The 26,208-nt window shown below is 41.7% G+C and overlaps 1 protein-coding gene across 1 annotated transcript in view; it reads right to left on the minus strand.

Moving 5' to 3' along the window:
- The window catches only part of lpgat1 (lysophosphatidylglycerol acyltransferase 1), a 96,917-nt gene that overhangs the window by 6,484 nt on the left and 64,225 nt on the right, over positions 1-26,208 (minus strand). The window contains exon 6 of the mRNA XM_080454150.1: positions 24,837-24,963. Within this exon, the coding sequence (XP_080310276.1) occupies positions 24,837-24,963 (127 nt within the window). The remainder of the gene's footprint in view (positions 1-24,836; positions 24,964-26,208) is intronic.

Here is a 26,208-nt window from a genome sequence, read left to right on the forward strand (position 1 = left end):
GTGTAGAGGGAAAAGAAAGGAGGGGACCAAAGATAGCACCCTGGGGGACCAAGTATATAGACGAGTTGTTCGGCCCTGCTTCGATACGGCAGCGCCATTGCTGGTGTTTATCGTGTGAGTTTTGCACATAGCTTCCGGGGTCATTGGGTCGCCGGCGGCGGTAAACAGTGCACAGCTAACGCCAGCCGCCGATCTTGTTTTCGACACGGTGACACTACGGAGCTTCTGCTATCTCAAGGAATCACGAAAAAAAATATTTTTTATCTTTAACTCATTGAGTGCCAGAATTGCCAGAATTATTTCTGGCTATGTTGTCCCAGTTTCAAAGTAAAAAAAAAGTGCTTAGGAAGCGAGATACAGCCTTTTTCAGTTATAAGTTAAACAAGGAGTGGATGGAGCTGCAAATCTTCAGATAAAGATATCTTGGGTTCTGAAAATGTTTTTCAAAAAAAAAAAAAAAAAAAAAACGATTTTCTTTTTTTTTTACTATTTTTTCAAAAGCACGTCAAACACGTCATTGGCACGTTGCGCCATAGCGGTAAAAACACGTGAAACACGTTAATGGCACTCAATAAGTTAAACAGAAAACCCTGAACTGTAGTGTTTTTTTTGTGTTATCCTTTTAGCTTACTGTACTTCCATGCTCTTTACATCTGTGACTAATACAAGTATTCAATCAATCAATCAAAACCATGAGCCACATATTGGTGCCTACTAATGCATGTATGCCCCATGTATGTCTATGGAAGCAGGAGGCCTCTCCACAATTGAAATCATCGTAACTTGTTGGATTCTGGCGTGGGATTGTCTATTTTGGCAATATATCAGAGATCTTTGACTGTACAAAGGCCACACCAGGAAGGAAAAGATAACAAAATCCCCTGATGACTTAACGGTGCCTCGCCTCATCAAACGTGTCACCTTTGGCAGCTTGTCTGTGTCATTACCAGAGTGTTGTTCAATCTAGGTGGGGTTCAGTCGGCGCTGGAAAGTATATTTACTCAATTACTGTACTCCAGTACACTTTTGAGGTACTTTTACTTTACTTGAGTATTTAATTTTTTCTTCTACTCTACTACACCTCAAGAGACAAATACTGTACTTTTTAACTCCACAAAAATTATTTGACAGCTTTAGTTACTAGTTACTTTGCATATTTAGATACTTAAAACAATACATACAATGACCACCACTCAAACACTATTTTATATTTAGGGCAGGCCATTTGAAAAGAGCTGCTGCTCTGCAACGATGCGACGTGTTGTGAGCTTGTAGATCACTTATATTTGAAAACAGGTTTACAAATGGCGAAAAGCGAGGATACTTTTACTTTTGTAGTATACTTTGATGCCAATTGCCAACACCTGCGTACTTTTCTTCAAGTAACATTTTGAATGCAAATTATTTGTAAGAGAGAATAACATCTCTGTCCGGTGGAAACCTCAAATTTCCAAAACTGTTACTTTTAAGGATTCAAATAAGGATAAAAAAATATCAGCTTTTGTGTGACGTTGTAGTATGATTGATCAAGTAGGGCATTAATTTACGGGATAAAAAGTTAAAATATGTTATATGACAGAAACGATAACTACAGTGCGGTACGGCTACTTCTACTTGAGTAAAAACAATAATCAGAGTACTTCTTCCAGCACAGGGTTCAGTGACATGTCTGAACACATGCAGCCCCTCCTGGCCTTCTAACTAGGCTTTATTGTTGCTGTAAAAAAACAAAACAACACAACACAAGTAACTGTAGTTGTTCGTGTTTCTACTCGTTCCAAAAGGTCTGACAAGGCCCTTTATGGCGAGAACAAGGTTCATGCCACAAGGGTCTTTAAAATCCAGGACAACATGGCACAGTATTCAACGGACAAGCCTGTTTTTCTGCATTCCTGAACACATTGGTGGGGATTTGAAACATAACAACAGTGTCACCCAAAGGGAAAAAAAAGAAAAGAAAAAAATAACTATTCCCCCCTGTGATTGGCTATGGCCAAAAGTGGGTCTACAGTAATGCCACCTGATAGGGTGACAAGGGACCCGGGCCGGCTGCCACACCCTGCCCCGTCCTCTGCCACAGCGGCCTGGGCGATCACATGTCAGCCCTGCCTGCCTGGCTGGCTGGCTGCTGCCACCTGGGTCTCGCTTTGCGTGCCAACCCCGCCAGCTAAAAGCCTGCTTTATACTGCTGATTTATGCTCAGCAAAAATAGCAGATCTACAAGCTTGCAACGTGTCACATTATATCTGCTATTTACGGCAGGCAAAACCAGTGTGCAACTAGGTATAAATCAGGTTTTGTTTTTAGACCCACCGCTCTCACCGTCAACGTAAAGCAGCGGTTCTCAACCTGTGGACCTGTGGACCCGGGGACCGCGGGTGGGCCGCGAGGGTATATATACAACGTTGGTTCACTAGTAGGCATTTCTGAACTGACCATAACCTAAACTAGTGGCATCTTATAATGGGCATTAGTGAGGAGGACCAATTATATGAAGATAAGGTTGAAAATGGCTGAAGTGCTTCTTTAACCTGATTTCATTAGCTTCAGCAGCTGTGTTGCTTGCTAGCCTGCCATGTTTGTTAATCTGCTGTCGTTTTTTATATATATATATTATTTTTTTTCTGGGGCTTTTCTGCCTTTATTGATAGTATTACAGTGAAGGTACGCTGCATTAACGCCTACATGTGGTATGCGCCTGGACCACTATAGGCCTAGCGGGCGCCCATCTGCTGTAGTTTTTTTAACCTGAACTGGAAAAAACAAGCTACACAATCGGCTGTCATGTCCCTTTATGTCTCTCTTATGTGAGATGCACTGAGGCAGAATAAAATGTGTTAATTTCACATTTTCTCCGGCAACTGGTGGTGGTGTGACGTGTGGGCACACAGCTGACAGCCCGACAAACACCCTGGAGCACCCAAAGTGTCAAATGATTACATCGCCCGATCACACATTATTTGAGATAGTCACAATTATTTGTGATTGATTGATTATCAATCAATCAAATATTTTCTTATTTTGAGTAGAGTTATTTGTCATGTCTGCCCGGGACAATTTGAGAAAACCTCGGTTCCACACAGACAGAGAGGTTTCTTCATTTAACCCATTAACTCTTTCACTGCCACACTTATTTCAGACTGTGTCGTCCCAGTGCCAGGAAAAAGGTGCATTTTTCCTCCGTTTGTTTTTTAACATTGAAGTGAATGTAGCAGCATTTTTTTGGATAGCGTTATCTCCTAGTTCCTTTGAGATAACCCAAAAAAAATAAATAAATAAATATTGTTTTCAAATAAATAAAAAAAAATATTTTCGTCTTTCCGTCATTGGCCATGATAGCCATAGAGCCATCGGACGGGAATTCCCGTTTTTGGCAGTTAAAGAGTTAAGACCTGAAGCCGATTCTACAAATGTCCTCTAAATCCCAACAGTATTCTGAAAAACGTATGTTTCTATATCAGTGGACAGTGGTGCTCAAACTCTTTCATGTCAAGGACCCCCAACATGATATGTATTTGGCCACGGACCCCCATCTCAAAATATTTTGTTCCAGGGACCCCCAGAAGCAAAGATTTGAGTTAAAAGTGTTGGCTTTAAAAGAATATACCGTAAATTTCGGACTATAAGCCGCGACTTTTTTCCCATTTTTCGACCCTGCGGCTTATATAACGGTGCGGCTTATCTATGGATTTTTACAGCTAACGGCCACTAGGGGACCTCCTAAATCTATGGATTTTACACCTGCGGCTTATAGTCCAGTGCGGCTTATATATGTTCTAAACATTCAATTTAGCTGCTGCGGCTTATAGTCAGGTGCGGCTTATAGTGCGAAAATTACGGTATATATTCAAAGATTTGCACGCATTTTCAAGATTTTTCAAAAATACCAGATCTACAAGCTCAAAGCGACTCAGTGCTATGAGCTTATTGAGCTGCTATTTTTGAATGTCCAAAAGTGTAAAATAATGCTTTTTTAGCTCAAATCAAAAAATGACACAGAACGCGTTCCAGGTCTTAATGGGTTAATAGTAGGAGGATAGGAGGACAGGATAGTAGTTTTAGTCATAATTACTTGTTACAAAACAATTAATCAGTCAACAAAAATGTCATGACTGTGACAGCCCTACTGGTGGCAGTGTGTGACATGGCTGGCCGCACGCGCGCGCACACACACACACACACACACACACACACACACACACACACACACACACACACACACACACACACACACACACACACACACACACACACACACACACACACACACACACACACACACACACACACACACACACACACACACACACACACACACACACACACACACACACACACACACACACACACAGTGCTGACAGACAGCGAGGAGGAGCAGTGAAGTGGCCCTGGCACCTCCTCACACCTGCTCCTCCTAGCCTAGCGTACAGCGAGTCTTGTTGTGAGTGTAAGCCGATAGCTGTGTAATCCTAGCGGAGGGGAGGAAAGGGAAGCAGGGCCACTTACATACATGCAGGTCGTGGAGCATTTAAGCCACTAAGACCGGGAACGCATAGCTGTGTCGTTTTTATTTTATTTATTTTGGCTATTCAAAAAGTAGCAGATATGCAAGCTCATAGCGCGGCACCGAGTGCCATGCTACGAGCTTGTAGAGCTGCTATTTTTTTTTTTATCTTGAAATTTTTTGCAAATCTTTGAATATATATTTTTTTACTCAAATCTTTGCTTCTGGGGATTCTACAAATAAATGTCTTCTAAATCCTAATTTTTTTCCCCACTTATATTGCAATAATATCAGTGGTTCTCAAACTTTTTTCATGTCATGTACCACCCAAAATTATTTTATCCGCGGACCCGTACCACCCCATCTCAAAATATTTTGTTCCAGGGACCCCCAGAAGCTAAGATTTGAGTCAAAAAAGTACATATATATGCAAAGATTTGCACACGTTTTCACGATTTATTTTCAAAAATAGCAGATCTACAAGCTCATAGCGTGGCACTTGGTGCCGCGCTATGAGCTTGTAGATCTGCTATTTTTGAATAGCCAAAATAAATCTAAAAATTACACAGATGCAGTCCCCGGTCTTAATGGGTTAAGCCCCAGGGCAGGCAGGTGGCTGTCAGTCTGCCTGCCACACCGCACGTCAAATATTCATGGAGGAAATCAGTGTGTCAGTGAAAGGGAACTGAGGTTTTGGAAGAGACTGGCTTCATGCCCTGAATCAGTGTTTGCCAGATTTTGCGAGAGAAACAACCAACCAGGTCTATGAACACAAAGCCTAAAAATAAGCGACTAGGGCTGGTCAGTCAAACAATCATTTTCATGTCAAGGACCTAACACAGACCCCCATCTGAAAATATTTTGTGCCAGTGACCCCCCCCCCCCCCCCCAAACAAGATTTGGTCACCGGATGACCATCTGAGCAGCCGGCAACTGGGTGAAGCTGAAACTCAACCCCCCCCCCATGGGGATTCATAAAGGTCTACATTTCCATAGTGGCTTCAAGTCACTTACACAAAAAAAACATAAAGATACAAATATGTAGATACAAGATTTCTGCCCACAGCAACAATACTGTAATTGGACTGGTCTATGAATACTGACCTAGTAGTACAGCTGACCATCTTTGTGTGCGTGTGTGCGCGAGCGTGAGTGTGTGTGTGTGCGCGCGTGCACGCATTCATGCGCGTGCGAGTGCGTGTAACATGTTGCTATGACAAAGGCAGCACAGTCAAAGGGCATGGAGGGCCGTCATGCTCAGTCTCTTATCTCAACCAGAGACAGATGAGGTGCAAGGCAGGAAATTAACTTTTCCATCCTCCGGCCACAATGGCTTCAAATGTCACTGTTCAGCCACTTTCATTACTTTACCCCAACGTTTTTTTAAAATTTTTTAACAGTAGAATATTCATTACTTTACAACCAATGGAGCTTCTTTTTTTTGGGGTGGAATATCGTCGCTGTCGGGTGGAAACCTTGCGTGTCCAAAACTGTTACTTTATCAAGAAATGGAAAAAAAAGAAACTGCGTTCCAATGGATCCAATGTAGTTATTATTCAGTCACAAGCTCTTGTTAATGCTTTATATTGGTTCGATATTTGTAAACCCCACAGACACACGGAACCACTTTAATTTCAAGAAAAGAAAAAAATAGCAAAATATTGCCAACCGTGCTAAGGTTTCAATACGACGAGTTTGTTGTGAGCTTGTGCATCGCTATTTTTGCCACTTTTGTGTGGCACTGTAGTGTGACAGTTAAATTAAAGCGACAATATGCTGTAGCACCTCTGACTGAGCAACTGAGCTTTTCAACAGCAGAATAAGGCCTCTAGTCAGTGTCTCATCAGCCATCAGTCAGTGTCAAACAGCGTGTGCCGTGTGCACACACCTGACATTTAACGACAGGGTGAATGCTCACATAAATCACTGGTTCTCAAACGTTATCATGTCAGCGACCTGCAAACTGATACGTACAACTGTATTGAATATGCATATTTTGGCAACATTCTTACATTCATATGTAAGAATATGCATTCATCAGTGTACATACAGTATCTGTTTTCTATTCAAACGAGTTCAACCTCTTAAACACTGTCCATTTTGTCATTATGACGAATAGCGAAAATAGCAGATCTAAAAGCTCACTTACTGCTTAGCATTTTCGCCTATGACATGCTATTCCAGGCTGAGAGTGGTTAATAAAAATAAAAATAATACATTTATATTGCACTTTACATTTAACACAAATCTCAAATGGATAACTTCATTTACATACTAGTCTAAATGTCAGTTTCTGGAAATGACCTAAAATGAGACGTATTGAAAGGGTACAGCTACTGGTAGCAGAATGCGAGTGCACAGTGGCCAGTGGAGGAAGCTGCACTAGACACTATATTGGCAGCACTTTGAGTGCAATACTGGCCTATAAATTAACATTGTAAATGTCTAGCATTCAAATCCAGATATATTTGCAACGCTCTGGAAGCCCCTTGATGATTATCCAGCATTAAAGTCAGTTTACCAGGGTGGACTTCCTCCACTCCTCACATCACTTAACTGCTCAACTGAATTTTGGGGGGCAGGTCAGATTTAGCAGATTTAACACTCCCCCCCCCCCATTTTATTAAACATTTCGTTGCTGCCGGGCAGAAACCTCTTACCGGTAATCACCATATTCTAACTTTTTGTGTTTTTTGGTAAATTAAGGCCTTACTTGTAAATCTGCTACTTTTGCATTTTTTTTATTTGCATCCTGAAAAGTAACAGTTTTGCACATATGAGGTTTCCACCCAACAGAGACGATATTTATTGTTTATGAGAATGCCAAATTATAAGTCATGTTTTTTTTCTCACATTATTTTAATGTCCAGCATTTCATGACCATGATCTGCTTCCCCTGCCTTTGAAATGAAGCCAAACATGTGATTGGTTTGGTTAACTGTATGTTTGACCCAGACCCTCAAACAGTGCCTAACATAACAGCACACCATGTCACTTCCAAGGTACAATGCTAGCCCTGTATGCGTTCCAAGAGCCGCTCAATAAACTATAACGGCTGATGTTGGAGGAAGGTTATCGACAGGGAGAAAGCGATGCCCCCGATGCCCTCTCCCCCCCCCCCCCCCAGCTGTCTGTCTGCACGGGCCAGGGTGTCGGGTTAACCTCTAGGACCGCTGCCAAGTGGGTGAGGGTAGAAGAGAAGAGGAGCCCACACTACACGGCAGAGCATTCGAACCACCGAGTACACTCAGTACTACTATCACTGTCGCGACTCAGCACATCTGATCAAAACAACACAGTCATACTGGGTTTCCTTCACTCAGCACTGTGTTGATACTGTAGCGCCGTGTTTCCATTGCTCCCGCGCCGCAAACAAAAGCGCAGCGGGGGGGGGGGGGGGGGGGGGCGGTTGTTACTGGCAGCTGCTTGGCATGTCACCGTAGCGGGCATCGGTGTTGCCAGCCAATTACCAGCGGGGAGTTGCTAGGGGGGGCATGGTCGATTTGTTGCTAAAAAGTTCCTAATTTGTAAGCCTATTTATCAAATTCTACTAATCGAGCTTGAGGACGCCATTCAAAGTAATAGGGCGACCGAATAGAACAGGACGGTCGCGTCCATTGAGTTCAAAAGTGGCGCCCTGTTCTATTCGGTTCCTCAAGCTATATACTTGTGAGGACATTTGGCTCTCACACTGGCATCAGTGTTGACAGCTAATTACCAGCGGGAGTTGCTAGGGGGGCAGGTCGATCTGTTGCTAAAACGTTGCTAAGTGACTTTGTGATTAGGAGCTGCACAGTATATCGAATTTATCATCATCGCAATATCAACATGCGCAGTATACATATCGCAAACGACTGCTTGAACGGCAATAAATGGTATATTTGCAATGCATGTATTCAGACTCTGCATATATGTGGCCAATCACTTGGAGCCCCGCTAATTATTTTCTACTTGTTTTCAGGTATAAAGGTGTTTTTGTTTAAATTAGATGAAAATGTTTTAAGCGGAGCAGTGAGAAACTATATCGCTATGTTGGTGGTGTATATTAATTGTCATTAGCAGCAGTAGCCAGGTGCAATGTTTTCAGTAAAACGATGTTGTAGGAACGGCTCCCAGAGGATTAGCTTAATGTGTAACATTGTTTTCTCACTCAACAGTAAACAAGCCAACATACAGTATAAGTATATACAGAGTATCTGCACACGTGACAATTTAAGGACTTTTAAGACCGTTTTAATACCTCTAAAATGAAAAATAAGCGTCAAAAGTAATCATCAAACTTAACTATAAAACAAATTCAAACAATTGACAAATATGAGATTCATTATTTTTTACTGTGGAACGAGTCAAACAAAATGGAATGCTTCAACACCTATAATTCCAAGTGCTTGTCAGAGTGAGTGTGTGTGTGTGGGGGGGGTCCTAGTTCAAATATGATTATTTTGGGGGTCACTGGGGTCCCTACGTGAAGCACGCGGTCGGTGCAACGCTTACCGTTTATTTTTTAACCGTGCTTCTCTAAAAACCAGACAGATGCCGGGCCCGTACTAAAATCCCAGCTGTTAATTGGTCCATTTAGGGTTTAATCTGCGTCAACCTCTGGCCGCACGCCGCGGCGCCCATGGCTTCCAGGAAACGCTCTGTGTGACATCACAGCGGTCAGGACAGCACCACCTCTGTTTGAGGTAAACGGGTCAAACGTGAGGCAACGGCACAGATGGTTTTTACACACACGCACGCACGCACGCACGCACACACGCACACACACACACACACACACACACACACACACACACACACACACACACACACACACACACGTTTGTATTACTATACTTGTGAGCAGTGGTGTAAAGTAACTAAGTACATTTACTCAAGTACTGTACTTGAGTACAATTTTGAGGTATTTTTTACTTTACTGGAGTATTTCCAATTTTCTGTACTTTTACTGCTACTCCACTACATCTCAGAGGAAAATATTGTACTTTTACTCCACTACAATTATATGAGAACTTGAGTTACTAGTTACTTAGTACATTTAGATTATTATTACAAAAAACACTTCAGCCCTATATATATATTTCGGCCATTTGAAAATAGGCTATTTTCCAACGTTTCTTTTAACATTTTGAACTTGTTAAATGGGACATTCTGCACAATGAGTACTTTTACTTTTGGTACTTTAAGCACATTTTGATGCCAATACTTTTGTACTTATACTCAAGTACATTTTGCATTCCGGACTTTTACTTGTAAGAGAGTATTTCTACATTGCAGTATTGATACTTTTACTCAAGTAAAACATGCGAGTACTTTTAACACCACTGCTGGTGAGGACATAAATATTTTAGAACGGCAATTTTATGACATTCGGGTGGTGCAGTGCTGAAGCGCCTGACCACCACCACCATGAAGGTTGTGGGTTCAAATCCACCGTGTGGTGCATCCGGCTTTGTCGGGCCGTGGACCGTGTTCAGGGGGGGAGGGAAGCCGGGCGGGGAGGAGGGTGATATTTGGCATTGCATGTAATCCTACAGGCTGGGGCGGCGGCACCTGTCGGGCGGGATGAGTAGCACGAAAGGCTCTAAGTCCTCCCGGTGGGGGCACCTAACTGGTAGGTGAGTCAGTAGGATCACAACGGCAGTGACAACACAGCAATGTATGTGGAGAGGAAATAATAACGACTAAATTGGGGAGTAAAAAGCAAAAAAAAAAAGAACTTCAATTTTATAAATGCCATTTCTTTGCATGCAGGTCGACACACACATGTTCAAAATGATGTGGTGTTATCAGCACAAATAGCTTAGCTGAAACAACGTCAACATGAACTTCTCATGGTTGTAGGTGGTAACGACTCCACGCCGGGTTGTAACCAAGTAAATGTACTCAATACTGTACTTAAGTACACTTTTGAGAATGTTTTACTTTACTGTAGTATTTCCAATTTTCACTACTTTTACTTCTACTCCACTACATCTCAGAGGCAAATATTGTACTCTTACTCCACAACAATTATTTGAAAACTTTAGTTACTAGTTACTTTAACTTACAGTAACCACTTCAACCCTAAATACATTTCGGCCATTTGAAAATAGCAGATCTACAAGCTCACAATGCTTGTAGATCTGCTATTTTCAAAATATTTTATACATTTGAAAACTTGAGTACTTTTACTTTTGGTGCTTAAAGTACATTTTGATAGCAATACTTTTGTACTTTTACTCAAGTAAATTTAAAATTCCTGACTTACTTGTAACGGAATACTTCTTCATTGCAGTATTGATACTTTTACTTAAGTAAAACATGCGAGTACTTTTTCCACCACTGTTTGTCACACACACCACACCACACCACACAGTACATCAACAGGATGAAATGAACGTGACACGTGCGCGCACACGTCCACCTGGTGACCGTGCTCTGCCGAGTCATGACGCCATGGCCGTGCCCGCCAGACGGAGCGTTTAGGGACAGACTGAAAGTCTGAAGGTCAACGACACACACACAACGCTGTCTCGCTTATCACTCACTGACCGTTAAACAACTTTCCCACGTAGATAAGGGACAACATGACCTGAGATAAACTGCTGCCGCCCGTGCGTGTGCATGTGTGTGTTTTGTGTGTACATGGATGCTCAAATCTTTCACAGACGATTTTTGATGCACAAGTCAATGCTGGTGCTTAAAGTCCAATTTGCTATTTTTTCTTGTGTCGTGTCTCCAATTTGTAGATCGGCAATTTTTCATACAATTCCGGGTTTAACCCATTTAGACCTGAGGTCGATTTTAAAAACACCTTCTAAATCCTAACCTTTTTATTCAAAAAAATAAAAAAAAATCCTGTTGCTATTTACATAGCAACATCTAAAATGACACAGATGCTTTCCCGGTTTTAAAGGTATAACAACGTATAGGCTTTCCTGGTCTTATTGGGTTAAGAGAGAGAGAGAGAGAGAGAGAGAGAGAGAGAGAGAGAGAGAGAGAGAGAGAGAGAGAGAGAGAGAGAGAGAGAGAGAGAGAGAGAGAGAGAGAGAGAGAGAGAGAGAGATGAGAGAGAGAGAGAGAGAGAGAGAGAGAGAGAGAGAGAGAGAGAGAGAGAGAGAGAGAGAGAGAGAGAGAGAGAGAGAGAGACTGTGCACAAACACCAGAGCGAGCCACCAGACAGAAAAGCCACTGGACTAAACCAAACCAAACTATAAGACAGCAAAAAGAAACCTGACACATTGGAAAGAAACCGCAAAAAAAGCAGAGTGAATGCTATTTGGCCCTAAACAGAGAACACACAGCGGCAGAATACCTGAGCACAGTGACCAACAGAAACAAAACAAAGAAAAGCCTTGACCATGTGCAGACTCAGTGAACACAGTCTGGCGACCGAGAAAGGCCGCCATAGGCAGACCTGGCTGGCCTGGAGAGAGAGAAAATAATGGAACAACTGAGAGAGAGAGTGAGAGTCACAGAGAGACAGAGATGAAAAGGAAGAAAAACAGAGAAACAGTATGTTTGTGCATGTGCGTGCGTGCGTGCGGTGGCACACAGTTTGAGGTGAGGAGGGCACAATTCCCGTATCACATCTCCCTGGCAACGCCGACTCTCTAAGGAGAAGACACTTGTAAAAAAAACACAGGGTAAACTTCTCATCATCTATGATCCCCCGAGGCCGTCTACAATCCCCCAGACTCTCATTATCCCCTCATCAGATCAGTGTCTGAGTGTCTGAGTCTGAGAGAGGGAGAGAGAGAGAGAGAGAGAGAGAGAGAGAGAACAGAGAAGTGACAGGGAAACGGTTTGATGTGTGACCACATGAAAAAAAGAACACGTTTCAAATTCAAATCGGTGTTTGTTACACCACGAATCCTAGAGTCCCTATTCTGGGGCAAACATTTGGCAAAAAAACAGTATGCAGTATGCACTAGATTTGATTTGTACTAGATTTGTACTAGATATCGTCGCTGTCAGGCAGAAACCTCTTATCCATATTTTAACTTTTTACATATTTTAACTACTTGATCATACTACAGCTTCACACAAAAATCTTCTACTTTTGCAATTTTTTTATTTGAATCCTGAAGAGTAACAGTTTTTTTTATATATTTCTTTTGAGATATGAGATATTGTGAACATATTTCCACTCGACAGAGACCATGCACTAGATTTATACTAGATATCGTTGCTGTCAAGGTGGAAACCTTGTGTGTCCGAAACCGTTCCCTTTGTAATAAACCTTTTAAAAACCTTTTAACACATTGGGTGCCAGAGGTTTATTAAAATATTATACGTTGAGTGCCAGCATTTCTTCCATCCACTTGCGTTATACATTTCGTGCTGTGAGAAGCCCCGACGCGGAAATGCATGTAAACAAAGCGTGCGTGCGAGACGGCGGAGGGTCCCGACTAACGCCTGGAACAATAATATTTCCAACGCGACCCTCCATTGCAGCGTGATCGCCGATCGAAAACGGCTCGTTTCCACCACATTAAAAAGAAATGGAGATATTAAGCTTTTAATCAAGGAGATAACATTGAAAACGCCGACCGGAAGGATTTTTGACATGGAGCCACATCCAGCCTCTTCTTCTCAGAAACTGCTTGGGTGATGTCAAAGTTTCGTTTTAGCGCCCCACGTGGCCCACATGTATAAAAATAGAATTGGGTCAAAAACGGTCCGGACCGTTTTCGGCACTTCTCGTTTGGACCCTCAAAAACGGTCCGGACCGTTTTTGGCATTCAATGTGTTAAAATAGGGAAAATAGCTGATCGACAAGCTCACAACGTGTCGTGACGCATTGTGAGCTTGTCGATCTGCAATTTTCTTTGCTTAGCTTTTGTGCGACACTCATGTAGGATGAAGCAGGGCCTTAATTTATGAAAAAACATAACAAGTTGAATGGAGATATGGAGAATGGAGATGCAAGGTTTCTGCCTGCCAGCAATGATATACTAGATTTGGTGTGGGGGTGGGGGTGGGGGGTTGGGGTGACTAGTATAGATCCCTGGGGAACTCCTATAGGGTTTAAGTGGTTTAACATAAATAAACCTGTTAATAGCTTCATTTTTAGATCTGGTGTTTGTTTACACTTTTCTCTGTAGTCATTAAAATGCCAACTGAGCAACTGAGTCAATGTTGGCTTAGCCTCGGAAACCCATGCCTTTTTTTTCACTTCGTGCCGCGCTGCATGCTTGCAGATCTGCTATTTTTGAAAAATGTTGAAATTCTGTGCATATCTTTGAATAAAATATTTTGAAAATTATCATTTTGAACTCAAATCTTTGCTTCTGGGGGGTCCTCCCTGGAACAACCTATTTTGAGATGGGGGTGCAAGGCAAAATACATATACATTTGGGTGGTCCTTGGCATTAAAAGGTTTGAGCACCACTGATATAGAAACATACGTTTTTCAGAAAACTGTTAGGATTTAGAAGACTAAAAAAAATAAAAAATCAGCCTCAAGTCACTGGGTTAAAACAAACCACAGCTTTGGAAAACGGTCGGCAGTAATGTTAAGTACAGTATACAGTAAAAGTACAGTACAAGTACAGGATGCCATGAGTCATATGTCAATGACAACTAAACATGATGTCACACCACTGGTATGGACCGACTCCTTTCATCAACCCATTAAGAACAGGAAACTTTTCTTTCTATGTTTCTATATCAGTGGTGCTCAAACATTTTCATGTCAAGGACCCCCAAAATTATATGTATTTGGCAGCGGACCTCCCCGTCCCCAGCAAAGATTTGAGTTATAAATGTTCACTTTAAAAGAATATATTCAAAGTTTTGCACAAATCTTCCAGATTTTTCATAAATAGGCTGCATCAGAAAACTGCACAAGTTGATCCCAGCCTATACAGCGAAAATAGACGATCTACAAGCTCACACGCGACACCACGCATTGTGAGCTTGGAGATCGGCTATTTTTGAACGGAGTCTTGAAATAGGGGACGCCACGGTTAATGTGGTTAAGTGTCTACAAATAAAATAGGAAAATAGGAAATAAAATAAATAATAAATAGTGAGTGTGTGAGTGTGTGTGTGTGTGTGTGTGTCTGTGAGGTACGTCGGTACAAAGCATCCATCTGATGACCAGGCAGACTGAGGCTGACTATAAATCATGTCACCTCGGCTGGATTCTCAAACGGCAGCAGACAGAAACGCACAGAGCAGCAGAAAAGGACAAAAAAACAAAAACAAAGAGATATAGTCGCTTTCGGGTAGGAAACCTTGTACGTCCAAAACCGTTACTTTTCAGGAAATGTAAAAAAAATAAAAAAGATAACCTGTGTTCCCAATGGATCAATGTAGATCTATGTAGTCACAAGCTCTTATTATAATACTTTTCATTGGGTCAATAATATTTATAAAACGCGTTGCAACGCGTTTGTGAGCTTGTAGATCGGCTAGTAGATTTTTAACACTATCTTGTATGACGAAGGGCATTCATTTACTTAACCCACAGGGAACGCATCTGTGTCATTTTAGATTTCTTTGGCTATTCAAAAATAGCAGATTTACAAGCTTGTAGATCTGTTATTTTTGAAAAAAATTGCCAAATCTTTGAATATATATATATTTTAAAGGGAAAATTTTTAACTCAAATCTTTGCATCTGGGGGTCCCTGGAACAAAATATTTTGAGATGGGGGCAAATACATATAATTTTGGGGGTCCTTGACATGAAAAAGTTAGAGAACCACTGATATTATAGCAACATTCAAAAAACAGTTAGGATTTAAAAGACATTTTGTAGAATCGGCCTCAGGCATTAATGGGTTAAAAAAAAAATTTTTTTAAGTGTAAAAATGGAGATACAAGGTTTCTGCCCCGACAGCAACCATATAGAATTCAACCTATTTAACACCTCCCCTCCCTCCTACCCCCACCAAGCGCTCCCATCTGCCATTCACATCACATGAGGCTTATGATCCTACTGTCGGGGAGAGAGAGAGATTATGTAGGGAGAGAGACACAGAGAGAGACACAGAGAGAGAGAGAGAGAGAGAGAGAGTGTTTGTGTGTGTGAGAAAAACTCAGTGTCAGAGAGAGAGGGGGGAGAGAGAGAGTATAATTATGTATGTGTGAGAAAGAGACAAGAAGACAGATTCGGTGTGAGAGAGAAACTGAGTGAGTGAGAGAGAGAGAGGGAAAGAGACAGCAGAGGGAGGGAGAGAGAAAGAGTGAGGGAGAGAGGGGGGGAGAGGGGGATAGAGAGAAAAGGGGAGAGAGAGAGGAGGGCAGAGAACGGAGAGAGAGGCTGTACCGTTTCTAGGAAGTGGATTCATAGTGAATATGATTGCTCCATACTGGACCGACTGACAGAAATTGTAAATTGGTGCATTTATTATATCGCACCTTTTTATCCAAAGCGATTGTGCATTACATTCACCCATTCATTCACAAACTGACGGCAGAGGAGACCATGCAAGGCACCAACCTGCTCATCAAGTGCAGTTATAGGGGTTCAGTGTGTTGCTCAAGGACACTTAACCCATTAAGACCTGAGGCGATTCTTTAAAATGTTTTCTAAAATCGTAAAGTTTTTTTGAAAAAAAATAAAAAAAATAAATGTTTCAAGATTTTTCAAAAATAGCAGATCTACAAGCTTGTATATCTGCTATTTTTGAATAGCCAAATAAATCTAAAGTGACACAGATGCGTTCCAGGTCTTAATCTGGGTTAAAGCTCTGCGGGAGCTCGAGTTTGAACCGGAAACCTTCCGTTTTCCCGAAGCGGCCGCGGTTGTTGAAGTCCAACCCATTGAATACGGGAACGCATCTGTGTCGTTTTAGATTTCTTTGGCTATTGATCTGCTAGTTTTGGTCCAAATCTTTGAATATATATATATATATATTTTTTTAAAGCAGATATTTCTAACTGAAATCTTTGCTTCTGGGGGTCCCCAGATGGGGGTCTGCGGCCACATACCTAAAAATGTGTCCTAAATCCTAACAGTATGTTGCTACTGTATATCAGTGGTGCTCCAACTTTTTCATGTCAAGGACCCCCAAAATGATATGTATTTGGCCGCAGACCCCAATCTCAAAATATGTTGTTCCAGAGGCACAGATCGGAGTTAAAAATGTTCGCTTTAAAACATATATATTTGCACAATCTAATTAAAAAAAAATAGCAGATCTGCAAGCTCATAACGCGGCACTCAGAGCTGCGCTATGAGCTCGTATATCGGCTATTTTTTAATAGCCAAAGAAATCTTAAAATGACACAGATGCGTTTCCTGATTGAATGTGAATAGAAAGTTGGCACGTTCCTGGTTCTCTCCACTAAAGCAAAGATGGTTAATTTAGGAAGATACACCATCCCGATTGTAGCCACTAGAGGCGACAACATGGTACACTATATTTACCATGTACCATGTACACATATTAATATTTAGCTCAGTGACCATGAGGCTAAAGAATGGTTCCGAGGCTGTGTTCACGTTCACTCTTCCATTGGAATGAATAGACTCCAAACCTGCTTCCGGTCTCCTAAAAAAGGCGTCCGCCCACTTCACACAGATACGGGAAGTAAACCGGAGACGGCGAGTCTTGCTATTTTGGTCTTGGACTAAAGTCAATGGTATTTTTGCACTGGCTGTGTTTTTTTTTATTGCTGTGCTGTGATCGGGGACAGAGATAGAGACCAATCCTGTTCTAGACAACTGTCCCCTCCGGCACCATGCCATGAAAACACTCTCAAAGCACAAATCGCTCTATAAGAGAGATATCAGACGATCTGAAGCGGTTGATGAGCAGCATCTCCAGATGGGTGAATCACACACCTCTCAATGTAATCATATGCACACTCACTCTGACGTCCTAAAGCGCAGTGGTGTAAAGTAACTAAGTACATTTACTCAAGTACTGTACTTAAGTACAATTTTGAGGTATTTTTGGGCGGTGTAGCCGCCCCTATAAGTGGGGTTGGGACACCTCATTAGTACACCCTTCGCTGTACTGTGATTGGCTCATAATTAGTACACCCCTAGCATTAGTACACCCCTAGCTGTACTGTGATTGGCTGACTCTATTGGCTGACTCTATTCAGCACTGTGATTGGCTAGCGAGACACATGATGAAATTAATAACCTAGGACTATGCACTTAAAAAAAAAAAAACTTTGTTTTTAAGTGAGCTTCCATCACTGTGATGACCACTGTGATGACCACACCGCCCACTTCACACTGGGTGTGATTTTTTACTTTACTGGAGTATTTCCAATTTGCAATACTTTTACTCCACTACATCTCTGAGACAAATATTGTACTTTTACCAAAATAATTACCCCCAATTGTGTGTGTTTCTGTAAATATAATTTTACTGCTCCTAGTATCGAAAAATGAGTGAAAATAGCAGATCTACAAGCTCACAACGCATCGCATCATCTGCTATTTTTTACTAGTTTGTGTCCTGGGGAAACATAAAATGTCTCTTTTGGGTCTCATATGTAATCATATGCACACTCACTCGTCTGACATCCTAACACTGCACCACTACTTGCTGTTCTGAGTACAGACTCTTTACCACGCTTACACTAAGACTGGCCAAGTTTGTAGCCCCAAAACACAGACACGCAATGTAAAATATCATGAACTTTCATTTGCCACAAGATTATTTTAGGCAATAATCAAAATTCCAGTACAAAAATCACATTGACCTTTGTGGAAAGAACCAGGGAAGGTGTTAACTTCTTGCTTCTTGAAGCAGAAACACATCATCCCTGGACCACTCTATTCTAGCTATAGCTCAAAGTTAAACACACACACATCAATACTCAGGTGCTAAGTACAAAACAAGTAGGGAACATAAAAGAAGTCCTGTACACTATTGCTGCCAGTGTCAGCTGTAAGTGATATATATTTTGGTTAAAACAAGGGTTTGTGTTTGTTCAGTAACAGGGGTCTCCCCGTCTCTCCAGCGCCTTAGTAAACAGCTTCAAACTGAGTTATTTAACACTTATTTTAACAAAAAATAGTGCAGTTTATCAATATAAAAGTGATATTGCACTAATTGTAAATCTGTTCTCGAGTTAATCGTTTGGCTGAACAAAGTTACTGCAACTTAGTACTTCTCTTACACACTGCAACTTCACTGCTGTACTGCCCTGTATTCTATTCTAACAAGCTGCCCACATGCGTCAGCGTGCACACACACTCATGCATATGCATGAGCACACACACGCTCACGCCCACGCAGTCTCCTCCTTAATCAGCAGGTTAATCCTCTTGTACGCCGTGCGCCGGCGTGCGTGGGCCTCTGTGCTAAGCTCCAGTGCTGTCCCGTGTACCATGTGTGTGCGCACGTCAGCGTTGCCATGTCTGCTTATTATAAGTGACTGTGGGCTTGTTTGTGTCTGTAAAGTCGGCGCTTATAAATATTGGCAGTTGTGTTTTTTTGGGCTTGTTTCTAAACTAAAGTGTAGTTGCTTATTTGGGTTTCCTAATGTTGTTTATTCACCAGTGGTTCTTAAACATTTTCATCGCAAACATTTTCATCACAAGGACCCCCAGATTGTATTTGTCCACAGACCCCCCCATCAAAAAATATTTTGTATTGCATTTTTTAAAGTAACAGATCTACAAGCTCACAATGGGTCGCATAGCAACGTGCTGTGAGCTTGTAGATCGGCTATTTTCAAATAGCCATAGCCTAGTCGCTTCTTTTGGGCTCGTTTTCATAGACTTTCTTTGCTTATTTCTCTTGCAAAACCTGGCAACGCTGGTGCACGTCTGTCCCATGCATGTGCTGTGCCGAAATCGGCATTGGCAATTGAGCAACCGATGTGTCAACCGAAAAAGAAAGGGACATTTACTTGGCGACCCTTACAAACAGATCCACGGCCCATTTTGGGTGATTTGGGAAACTATGCTGTAGAAAACTGAATCCCACTTTTGCATTGTCCTCAACCTCAACTTACTAAACATGCATGTACAAGAAGCACACAGAGAGTTAAGACCACAGGTCACAGACACGGTCAGAGAGAGAAGGCTGATAGGGCCGCCTCATCCTTGAGAAATTCTGGCTGTCAGGCTCCCGGGAACTGGTGGCGAGCAAGCTGACACTGTGGGAGCCAACCCATGGCAAAGCTACAGTAGAAGGGGGAAAAATGCACACCACCTACTACGTAGACACACTCAAGACCCAGTGACGGAGTCCCGAGTTGGTGTCGGCTAGTCTGGCTACTCTCGCATGGCAGGAGCTGAGAGGACCACTCCCACAAGACTAACACTCCTCCCATTCATCTAGCATGTGAAGGTGATGCAACAGAGGAACACGTTAATCTCACGCCAAGTCCTACACACCGTATAATCCACACCCAATGGGGATTAGCAACATGGACATGAACCAGGTAAACCAGGGCAAGCATGCATTACCTTTGCATCACGCATGCATTGACTTTGAAATGCATGCGCGATGCATTGGCTATTTTGGCTACTTTTGACTGACGCAGTGGTAGGGCATTCATTTACGGAAAAACGGAAAACGTTGAAATATGGAGATACAAGGTTTCTGCCCGACAGCGACAATATTTGTTGTAGGGATAATGTTTCACTAGCAGTCATAAAACGGAAGACTTCTCCTGTGTCTCTGAAACGCTGCTGAAGTGAAATGTTTACTGTCGGTGATGTCGTTTTACAGTACTTCCTGGTTTGGAGCAACTGTGACATTGTTCTTGTTTGCGTCATTTATGGCAAAACAGTGATTTTATCTGTATGAGTCAGGTTTATGGAATGGCAGCCATAGACAATATGGACATATACTAGGCTGGTTCTTGCCTGCCAAAATGCATCGTGGGAATTATTCTAATTGTACTGTAAAAAAAAAAGTTAGTTCCTACAGACTATGATAACCATCAGCAATAAACTGAAATGCACATACAAAGAGCACAGCGTCGATTTAAGTCTACTGCTTTTTATTGCTGGGAAGGAGAAATACACTTTTCACTTTTCCCTCCACCATTTCAAATACAATGTGCCCTATTTAGACCATCTATGACGCACAGCGTCAAAACAGGGGTATGTCCCCTCCAATTTTGCTAGTTAGTCGGTGCCTCTCTGGGCGCTAAAGGTCGGCAAAAGGCGCTAAAGGGTTGTATTTAGAGTCTGATTTAGTCATGGGTGTGTTTTGGGCGTTAATTAAACCAATCAGAGAGTCGGCTCCCATTACCTTTAAGAAGCAGGTGCGCCTTCATCATAGCGCACTGTTAATTAAACGACACATTTAGCAAATAGGAAGAGACGCAAACTGCTGAGGGAAATTGCATTCCACCATCTATAGGAGTAGCATTAATAATGTGATAAAGTGATGTCAGGAGCCTGTCTCATGTCCAAGAGACATCTCTGATAACTTGACATTTCAACTTAATGCTCAGTTATTTTTAAACTGAATATTGAAGCATGACAGAGACACAGCGGGAACACGCTCCGTCCTCGGAGCCCCATGTGGATATTGATGATGACCTTACTGTAGCTACAGAGACTGCCAGGAGGCCATGAAGTCACCACATTTTAACATGATGAGAGGTATTTGAACACACATTATATCAGCAATAAAATAGGCAGGCTACTAACGGAAATACACTTTTCTCTCCCCTTCTCTCCCCCTCTGTCTCCTCACCGCTTGACTTTCTTTGGAGATGCATAACAGTGGCAACTTTCAATTTTTATTATTAATAGGATTAAGGAAGAATTAAGTGCTTGAATAATAGTCACTTCAATTGTTGTGAGTGTGGTATTGAAATTGGATGGATTTTGATTGCAATCAGTGTGCGTACATTGTAAATCACCCAGGCACATCTTATTAACAATAATGTGCTGTTTAATAGTAAGGAAATATCTGCACTGTCAGTGCACAAGGAAGTAAGACTAACTCAATGCTGGTCTAAGCGCAAAGTCTGTGTTTAAGATAGCAGTGCGACCTGATTGCTCCAGACCGCACCTCATTTTAAGACCAACACGCCACGCCCATGGGTGCTAAATAGGCACAAGATCATTTGGTATTTTGGCGGTACGTGGGCGCCAGGCATAAAAATTACAACTGCGACGGTTGAAAGATAGCAGTGATGATTGCGCTGCCATGGCAGAAGATAGGGCCCAAAGAGTTCTATGTTGATTTGGAATTGCTTTTCATCTTATATGATCCACATACAAAAAAAGGACAGCAATAATTTCAATAAACACTATAATTGCAGGTGTGCCCTGAATATAAATTTGCTTATCAGGGGTTGTATACTAGTGCCTGGTCCAAAAGTACAGGACAACACCAGTGGTGTAAAGTAACTAAGTACATCTACTCAAGTACTGTACTTACGTACAATTTTGAGGTACTTTTACTTTACTGGAGTACTTCCAATTTTCAGTACTTTTACTTTTACTCCACTACATCTCAGAGGCAAATATTGTACTTTTACTCCACTACAATTGTTTGAAAACTTTAGTTACTAGTTACTTTGCAGATATAAATTATTATATTATAAAACATACTTTAACCACTTTAGGCCTATTTTATACATAGGCTATTTGAAAATAGCCGATTTACAAGCTCACAACGCATCGCATCGCGACGCATTGTGAGCTCGTAGATCTGCTATTTTCAAACATTTTAGTACATTTACTTTTGGTACTTTAAGTATATTTTGATGCCAATACTTTTGTACTTTTACTCAAGTAACATTTTGAACACAGGTATTTTACTTGTAAAAGAGTATTTTCATATTGTGGTATTGTTACTTTTACATAAGTAAAATATACTTTTTCACCCCTGGACAACACAGACGCTACAGAGTCACATGTTCAGGGGTTCAAGTAGTGTGGTGTGTCAGCGTCTCTGCGTGCCAACATGAGTCTATGAGATGAGCTCTAATTCAATTATAGAACTATGATGCCACTTGCTTGTAACACGAGTCCCTTAGCTTAGGTAACATGACAAAACCACAGCAGCACGAGAGGAAGGCTCACCAGAACACAGTCCAGCCAGAGTTTTGTTTCCGGTACCAGTCTCAGCAAAAATAAACGAGTTCCATTTGAAGTAATCTGGAAGAATAATTTCCTAATAAAATATGCAGGTTTTACAAGGACCCATAACTTTTTAGGTATGTTTTTTTTTTTAAGCTCATGCCAGCAATATGATCTAAAATACACCTGATACCAGCATAAAGTAAATAAAACAAAACAAAAACATACAGTCTTCCTCTTGTGGAATTAAAAGTTGGTAGTTTAACCCATTAAGACCGGGAACGCAGCACGTGTGTCATTTTTAGATCTCTTTGGCTATTAAAAAATAGCATATATACAAGCTCATGCCGCGCTATGAGCTTGTAGATCTGCTATTTTTTTTTTTATCTTGAAAATGTGTGCAAATCTTTGAATATATATTTTTTAAAGCGAACATTTGTAACTCAAATCTTTGCTTCTGGAGGTCCCTGGAACCAAATATTTTACAAATGTTCGCTTTAAAAAATATATATTCAAAGATTTGCACAAATTTTCACGATTAAAAGAAAATAGCCAAAGACATCTAAGAATGACACACAGATGCGTTCCCGGTCTTATTGAGTTAAACAAAACCAAGTATACAGCTTACTTCTGTGCACATTTGGGAAAACAGTTTGTCTTCATTGAAGTCACACGTGACATTCTATTACATAAACCATTTCATCGTTAAGATCTCATTTCTTTCACGCTTCCTGGTTTGTGAGTGACAGGCTTTGGAGTGAGAATCCAGTTTGTGGTGGTGGCAGCGTTTTTCTCTGGCGGTGTGTCTTCAAGTTGTTGTTCATGTGTCACAGAACGACACATTGCCCTTTTCTGCTGCACCGGCCCTAATTAAAAATGGCTGCATGGTAAACAGTTAGCTAACAGCTAAAGATACCATGGGATAACATGCATTAGAAACTATTTAGTCTGTGCTGTCCAAGTGTAGCAGCTTACAACGCGTCACAAAGTGACGCGTTGTAAGCTTGTAGATCAGCTATTTCTGCTATTTTTACATGAATAAAAATGATTAAATATGTCATATCTGCCCATATATTTTGTCATATATTTTTGATCACGAAGCCTAAAAGGCTTCATATGTTTCAATGTTCAATGCCAAACACACAATTGAATAGTTGATCGCAATTATTTGAGTGACAATTAATCGTCAACTTAAATGTGTAATCTATTCGTGACAGCCCTAGCAGCAGTGTGGCTTTGAAACGGATTCCTCAACCTCATTAAATGTCATCTCTCCTCTCTCAGTGCAGAGAAGCAGGAGATAAATAAAAGCACCTACAGTAGGTTCACCTTTTTACTAAAGATCGATTTAGACTGGGTTGCGCACCGAAAATAGGAGATCTATAAGCACACAACAAGTATCAATTAGGCTTAAACTTGATCACAATTAAAACTTTATCCGACATTCTTATCCAGACCGACTTGAGAAGTGCGAGATCGGAATAAGCAGAGTGAGTAAGCATGAACTCTAGTCAACAACAACATAACTACAAAACAAAAACATGAGAACAACTGACTAACACAGTATATCTGCATTGCAACCTAGCGTCTATTGAAAAAAAGTTGACAAGAAGGAACACAAGGAGAGTCAAGTGCTGAGAGGGGGTGAGGTGGAGTCTGAACTAGAGGTGAGTTTTCAGACTATGGCAGAAAATTGGGAGTGAGTCTGCAGTTCTGACTGCAACGGGGAGTTTGTTCCACAGTTTGGGAGCCAGGAGGGAGAAGAGTCTCGGACGTGTGGAGCTTTGTCCAGAGTGTTTTAGCCCAGTGGTTCTAAACCTGTGGGTCAGGACCCCCATGGGGGTCCCCACATGATTTTGGAGGGGTCCCCAGATGACAGTGAAGTGACAATTTAATGACTTTTAAGACTTTATTAATACCTCAAAAAGACCATTACAGCATCACAATTTATCAACAAACTAATACTATAAAAACTGGTCAAACATTGGCCAAAATGTCAAATAATATAAGAAAGAGGCAAAACCTTTGATCTAGTGAGCTTGTAGATCGGCTATTTTCACAATATTTAGCTGTGGAACCGAGTCAAACCAAATGTAATGCCTCTAAGTACTTGTCAGGGTGGGGGGGTCCTCAGTTCAAATATGATTATTTTTGGGGGTCCCCAGTTCAAATATGATTATTTTGGGGGGTCGCGGCCTGAAAAGGTTGAGAACCACTGTTTTAGCAAAGGCTCGGACAGCATTCCTGTGTACGCTGATGTAAGTGATCGAGAAGGCTATGTAAGATTTGGATCATGTCCAAAGGCCATGCCTTTGATTGCCTTGTAGGCCAGCATCAGTGTATTCTTACTAGTGTGTAATTATCCGTGCCTCATCCTTACCTGTAGTGCACGTGTGTGACCGTGGGAGGCCTGTAGCCGAAGATCCAGGTCTGGATGTCCATGGGCCGTGCTTTGGGGTACGCTATGGTCACATCCACCACCCACTGAAGGCCTTTACACTTGCTACCTGTCATTGGCAGGAAAACAGAAGCAGAGAAAGAGTTAGGTTAACCAATTTCAACCTGGTGTCCTTATGTCAATATAGGTGAACATAGAAAAAAAGATTAATGCACAATAATAAAAAAAAAAGCCCATCTACAAACTCACAGCGCGTAACGATACGACGCGTTATGAGCTTATAGATAGAGCCATGTGACCCATAGGGCAGGAGCCTCCTGTTTCTGTAGCGTGGGGCGGCTTGACGTACAAATACTCATCCTGGCCAAGACGCTAGTATGTCCAGGGATTTACCCCCAATCCAGCTCTCAATGCTGAGTGCCAAGCAGGGAGGCATTGGGTCCCATTTTTATAGTCTTTGGTATGACCCGGCCGGGGGAGGCAGACACTCTAACCACAAGGCCACTGACCTGTTGCTAAAGTGGTTAAAACGATATATTACAGTAAGGACACTTCTTTATGCACCAAAAACAATTCCAATTCCATAATGTGAGGGATACTTTCTCTCTTTTACCAGCCAACGCGACATTCAAACTATGGACAATGGTTTTGGCTGTGCTGCTGCTAAAAGTGTGTGAGGACACAGAGGGACTGCTTGGATCAAGACAACACAATAAAAAGTATTAGCAGCTGAGTTATTGCACTTTTGCTGAATTGCAGTGACAGATAAAGTATGGCTAGGAATATAATAATAGATCCGGTGAAAAAAGGTGCTATCTTTGTGTTTGGTATTGGCCCCAAAAACATGGTATTGGTCCATGTTGGTCCAACTTTCCAAATACAAGCAAATTTTTCGCTATTTGTCGTACCATGATATATACAGGGCTTAAGAGGTTACCAGGGATTGATTAGGGAACACATGCGGTGCCGTGTCACTGTGATTGGTGGCACATGCTGCCCAGTGTAGCAAGGGTTTCGGGACAAAATCTGCATAACATTGAAACTCCAACTTTTCATATCGACCAGCCACACTGAAAACGGACCAGCGTTCGTTCGTTAGCCTGGTAATTAGTGATAATTTACCACCCTGCTGCGTTCAGTATAGAAAGAATGGCATGAGTTGGATGGAGGGGGAGGGGGGGGGGGTGACAGAATGACAAATGACAGTGAGAGACAAATAGAGTTGATGTAAGCTGTGTGATGTGCAGTGTCAGCTCTGAGCTCACTCACACACACACACTTTGATATAAAATAATGGAAGATAGTTGTTTTCTTTTTTTTGCACGAGGGACAATGATTAATTAGGAATCTCCAG

Source organism: Gymnoscopelus braueri, assembly GCF_963280865.1.
Source record: "Gymnoscopelus braueri genome assembly, chromosome: 16".
In the NCBI taxonomy this organism is placed as follows: Eukaryota; Metazoa; Chordata; class Actinopteri; order Myctophiformes; family Myctophidae; genus Gymnoscopelus; species Gymnoscopelus braueri.